Source organism: Meriones unguiculatus, chromosome 9 (genome assembly GCF_030254825.1).
Source record: "Meriones unguiculatus strain TT.TT164.6M chromosome 9, Bangor_MerUng_6.1, whole genome shotgun sequence".
NCBI classification, from domain to species: domain Eukaryota; kingdom Metazoa; phylum Chordata; class Mammalia; order Rodentia; family Muridae; genus Meriones; species Meriones unguiculatus.
This window is the reverse complement of record NC_083357.1, coordinates 32,638,879-32,644,878: the sequence shown is the minus strand read 5'-3', so window position 1 is coordinate 32,644,878 and position 6,000 is coordinate 32,638,879. Positions and strand designations below refer to the sequence as shown.

At 49.2% G+C, this 6,000-nt stretch overlaps 1 protein-coding gene across 2 annotated transcripts in view; it reads left to right on the top strand.

Moving 5' to 3' along the window:
- The first annotated feature begins 849 nt into the window (after nt 1–849).
- Nucleotides 850–6,000, top strand: part of Nr1d2 (nuclear receptor subfamily 1 group D member 2) — a 28,288-nt gene continuing 23,137 nt past the window's right edge. The window contains exon 1 of one of the 2 annotated variants that reach the window (XM_021643212.2): nt 850–995. In XM_021643212.2, the coding sequence (XP_021498887.1) occupies nt 980–995 (16 nt within the window). In that variant the 5' untranslated portion in view covers nt 850–979. The remainder of the gene's footprint in view (nt 996–6,000) is intronic. The other variant, XM_021643214.2, reaches the window with a different exon arrangement.

Below are 6,000 nucleotides of genomic sequence, written 5' to 3'. Positions count from 1 at the left end.
CCTCACTCCTTCCCATCTCCAGTTTGCTAGAACATTTCCATGCAAGGAGAAATGCACCAATCTTTAGAATACGTTTTCTGAGTTCTGAAAATGCATGTACCTGTCCACATCATAAACGGAGAGGTCAAGAGGCGTAGCTAAACCCGCTGCTGGGTATGGGAATCCTGACCTGAGGTCTTCCTTGGAAGTGTGAATGTGAGGATCACCACAACATAGGCTTATTCAGGCGACGTGCTTGGATAGAAACACCTAGGGGACAGCAGGAAAAGAAGATCGGTGTTGAGAGCAGTGGGCGGGACTCAGGACAAGCCAGAGTCCTGGAAAGCTTGGCCACTGAGGTGACTAGCTTGGCTTGCGCTGGGGAAGAGCGCGGAGGGGGAGGGAAGAACTTCCAGCTGCCGGAGATCGGCGGGCCGGAGACCGGAGACAGAGAAAGGGGAGCTGGCAGGGAGGGGTGGGGCGAAGTAGGCGGGGCCTGAGGAGTAGCAGTGGGAGGGGGCGGGGCCGGCCGGGCCGAGTCGAGGAGATGGGGCGCGACGAAGAGAAGGGGGCGGAACCCTGCGGCGGGAGCAGAAGTGTGAGGACTGGAGAAAAAAGGAGAGGGCGGGTCTGAGGAGGAGCGGTGGGTCCGTGGGATGGAGTGAGAGGTCGGGACCGAGCGGAGGGGCGGAGCCTGCGGCGAGGAAGCGGGCGGAGCCGAGAGTAGGAGCGGGAGAGTCGGGGGAGGAGGAGCGGGCGGAGCCACCGCACTGGCGGCGGCGGAGGAGGGGGTGTGCGCGGGTCACATGGTCGAGGCGCCCTCCCCGTCAGCTGCGGTGCCCGCCGCCGAGCGCTGCCTCGGGAAGCCGCCGCGCCGCGCCGCGCCTCCGCCGTGTGGCCCGCAGGAGCCGCCCGCGCCCGGCGCCCATGAGGCGGGCCCGCGAGCCGCACCGCCGGCAGCCCCGGGCGGCGCGGTGAGGGCCGCACCCCACCGAGCGCCATGGAGCTGAACGCGGGTAAGAGCGGGACTGAGGCTCGGGACGCAGGGCTGCGAGCGCGCGCGCCCCCCGCCGCGCGGGGCCGCCGGGATCCCGCGCTCGGGCTCCCCGCGCGCGGCCGCCCCCCTCACATGGCCCTGCCGCACGGGCCACGTGCGCGGTGTGTTTACGTTCGGCGGCGCGGGCTCCGGTTGGCTGCGCGGCCCCGTGACGCGGCATTACATAATGCGCTCTGGGCGGCGGCGGGCGGGGACACGTGAGGCCGCGCGGTGACCCACATTCCCCGGGGCCGGAGGGACACGTGGGGGCGGCGCCGCCGGGGAGCCCACAGGCGGCGCGAGGCTCCGCCCCCCCGGGGCCTCCGCCGTGACGTGGCCGCGGTCCCGGGTCTCCCGCTGCCGCCCGCTGCGGACCTCGCCGCGCATGCGCACCCGCCGGGAGTTCGGGCTCGGGTCCCGCCGCAGTGCGCGCTGCAGCCCGCGCGTCCCGGGGTGACCCCGGCAGGGCTGACCTTGCTCGGCGGGGAGTGCGTGGGTTGTCCTCGAGCAGACGCTTGTGGGAGTCCCGCAGCGCTGTCCGGGTTGACGGCGTGTACAGAGCTTTCTGTCTCCGGGGGGGGTGCGGGGGGGACTTAGCCCAGAAGTCCTCAAGCCTGGAGGGAAGGGGTTTTTCTGCATGCAGCTTGCTAGTGATCTGGTGATCGTAGGACTTCAGAACCTTCTACCCAGAACTTTCATTTACATTAGAAACGTTTTATCTTCGCGCAGGCAGGAGACCGCAGCAAGATGCAGGCATGGGTTAGTGTGAGACCCTACCGCAGAGTGCCAAAAGAACAAACAAACCCCCCTTTTCCAAGACCGACTTTTGTCTTTTTTCAAGACCTAAAAAGAGATGCTTCATTTCTTATAACATGGTCACATAACCCTACATTCCCAGCTTTGCTTTAGTCGATCCAGTGATGGTCCTTACACTTGAAGCAAATGAAGTTTTCAGTTTTAATTCTTGGAATCTTTAAAAATTATAACAAGTGTTTTATGAATTTTTAGACTAATGGCAAAAATAGTTTTATGACTTTTTGATTACTATGGTCCTTCTTAGCCATTGCCGCATATAAAATATCTAGTCATCTTCCATGAAATCAGCCTTTTTTTCACTAGCAGTTTAGAGGTTGGTAGATTCAGCCTCTTCTAATCCTGCCCTCCATGTGAGTTCTGCAAACTTTGTGACTTCATGATGCTGTTGGGTCAGGTGGGTTAGACCTTTCTCTGATTTGAGCCTTCAGAGGACATGGGTATCCATGTTAGTCTTGACTTTTGGAACTACAAATTGTGGACATTTTCCCCAGTGGTTGTTGAGAGCTTCTCTTCTCTGCCCATTTCCAGTTCTCATTTGGTCCCTGTCCAGTTTAATCCTCTTTAATCCCTGTTGCCCTCTGGGGTGGATTTAGTTACCAGAAGTGAATAGACTACACACACACACACACACACACACACACACACACAATTTCTCTCTGGCATATTACTCTGCTGACTCATAGTACCCTTGGGGTCAGCTAGGAGAACCTTTTCATGGATTTTTTTTTTTTTCATGGGAAATATTTTGAAGTTAGATTTTAACCATTGTTCAGAAATTGGGTGATCCGAAATACATGAATTTGCAGTTTAGTTTTGAACTTCCTTTTGTTCATTTGAGGTAAGTTCATGCCTGTCGTCTGATGTGTTAATATTTCTATTATTTTTCAGAGGGAACTTTTGATAGCATTTCCTTTTACTTCATTTTGAGTGTTATAAACATTATCTGGTAGTGCCAAAGTCAGTGGTATCCGTTAATACTTTGAAACATAAGTCATTCATCACACTGTCCTATAATGTTGTCTCTGCTTTCCTTGCTTGATTGGCGGATGAGAAATTGACTGCTTGTTTGTCACAGAAGGATTGTGATTGTGTATTCTAAATTTTCCAGAGGATTATAAAAGAGAACTCATTGCAGCTGCTTCACAACAATGGCTACAGTCACATTTTAAAATTTAGGAAAATATTCCTATACAGTGTATTCCTATGTTTCAGTCTGGGGACAAAACATCAGAGGGACATACTGGCAAAAACTGTCGTTTGGAGAGAAGTTGCAGTGGACTGATCATGAGAAAAGTAAAACAATGCTTGAGCAATTAGTAGGGTAAATGGGTTCAGAAGTTAGTGTAGAAAGAAATTCTATAAAGACTGGTCCAAGCATAAGGATTCAGAGTAATAATCACAACATCATGTTTAGTAATTCCTGTGTATCAGGCCATATGTCCCTCACATTAATTCATAGAAGAAGGTACAATTTAAGAAGGACTACTTAAATTGAAGTAAGCAAATGGTTTAGTGAAAAAAAAAAAGGCCACTTCAATGCTGTACTCTTAAGAAATGTTTCCTTTTCACAGGGGTTGCATATCAGGTTATGGCATTATGATTCATAAGAGTAGCAAATTACAGTTATGAAGTAACAATGATACTTTTATGGTTGACGGTCACCAGAGCATGGGGAACTGTGTTAAAGGGTTGAAGTGTTAAAAGGCTGAGAACCATTGGCTTAGAGTATCTTGAAATCTAGGGATCTGTAGTGATGAGGTTGAAGGAGATAATGTATGGATCCACTCAGTTTGTAGAGGAACAGGGTTGTGGCTGAGAAAAGGGTCAGGTGCCTCTGTCAGAGTCCTTGATGTCAGCACACTGCTCTCTCTTTTAACCCTGTTGTTAGTGACGCTGGCTTGCTTTCCAAACCCCAGATTATACCTTGGCACCTCTCCTCTAGTGCTTTACTTGGAAACCAAAATGCTGTTACTTTTACATATTAAGACTTCTTAATAAATGCATCTTACTTGAAAGTATAATTTCTCACACAATACATCATTTAGCAGTGGATGCATTCTTCAATATTTGCTTTGCTCCTCTTGGCCTATGCTCTGTTCACTGCTCATGTGTGATCCTCAGCCTTCAGCCCTTCTTGTGCACCATCACTTTCAGCTCTCCACTTTATCTTTAGAGCTTTTTGGGGAAGAGACCAAACTGCTGTGGTGCTCCAGACCCCAGGCATAGGTAGAAATGTAGTACTGTGGTTATATCCACCTTACCTTCCTGTGAGGAGGGATTGCTAATAAGCCAGAACAAAACAGGAGAGTATAGTTGTGACTTGGCAGCAAGTCTCCTTTCCAGGATGGTGGATAATCCCAAAAAGGAGAAAGCCGACCCCAGCCTGCTGGAAGGAGCGCGTTGACTCCTGGCTTACATGAAGTTGACGCCTGGGTAAGCCCTGGCTGGGAACCTGGCCCAGCTCCACTCCCCTTCCAGCTAAAAATAGAGAGGACTGCTGCCTGAGGTAATTTTAGCTCAAGGCTCTAAGAAGTGCATTCTGCTTGTTTCTGGAAGTGTTGGGATTTGCTGGATCAGGGATTTTACATTTCTTGCTTTATCATCAGAGACTATGTGCACAAAAAGATAATAACCCCTTTTATGAACACTTTCATTTTAGTCTTGCAATTACTGGCAGATATTTCTGTTTTATGGGTGATGACTCAGGGTTGGTGAGATGAAAAGAAACTTGCTTGCTCAGGTCTTCTCAGTAAGAGTGATCTTGTGGATTATCTGGTTCTGCTGCTTACTAGCCACCTTCCTAAGTCTTTCTGAGCTCCAGCTTCCTCATTTGTAGATGGGTTAATGGAAGCTGGAAGGCTGATATATGACCTGGAGATTGTGTCATTTTATGGTTGGCTTCAGTACTGTGTGTAGACTTAAGAGTTTCAATTTCCTTTCTTCACACGAGGAACTGCTTGTGTAAGCCTTACCTTCTAGGGAGTTTACATTTAATCTCCAGGTTGCTAACCATCAGATCAGTAGATAGGTGTCTACAGGAAAAGAAGACAAGAAAATCAGTATTGAAGGTCTTACTGGAAAAAGGCAGCCACTTCTGGATGGGTCCTGGTATTTCAAGGTATTGAGTAAAAGCACTTGAATCTCCTAAGGATGGGAGTTAGATATAAGCTGGATTGGTAACTGCACAGGAGTTTTAAAACTTTTATGGATTAGGCAACACTTTTGGCTAGTTTTAAGTAAACTGCATTAGCTCAGATTTAGTTTGTGCCATGTGTGCACTTGTGAAGAGGTCAGAGGAAAATGCTGGCTTTCCTTCATTGCTGTCTACCTAATTCCCTTCAGACAGTCTTTCAGTGAGCATGGAGCTCCAGAGTTTCTGCCACTCTTACAGGTTCTGTCACTCTGAGCTGTTTCTGAGTACTTCTCATTAGCCTGACTGGCTGGCCAACAATCCTCAGTGATTCTCTTGTCTCTTGTCTCCCAGTACTGAGGTCGCTGTTGTACAAAACCACACCTAACTTGTTCTGTGGCTGCTTGAGATCTGAACTCAGATCTTACGCTCAGCATGGCATGCTCTTGCCTACTGAGTCATATCCTTAGCCTGTCCAGCTCCACCCCGTTCTTTAAGCACTTTTATGTTATTCTGATACAAGATCTCACTGTGTAACCAAGGCTGGCCTTGAACTTGTGAATCTTCCTCCCTCAGCTACCTGTTTTCTGGCATTATAGGCTAAGTGCTTACTTCTGAGCAGAGGTACTCAGAAGACCTTGTGAACAGATGACATCCAGTGTTGGTCCTAGGAAGGTCTTCTTCTGTTTGGGTTATAGGTGTTCACCCAGTGCCTAAGGCTATATTTTTTATAGACACGGAGCTGTGAGATACTCCACTGGGAAAACATTTTTCTTGGTGTCCTATTCTGAGCAGAGACACCTGTAAGCCCAGTAGCAGTTTGCTAACCCTGGGATTTATGATGTGCACTTCAGATCTCTTAAGCTCTTTAAAGAGATGATCTAGTGATTTTTTTTCCAGCCAGAATAGGCTTCCAGATTCTCATCGAACTCACAGGGTGTTTTTCAGATAACTGGGCAGTTGTGTTAAGTAGATTCCAGCCTTGGTAACCGGATAATTTATGGCTTTCCCACTCATTTTGTTTTAGTTTGGGGGCAGA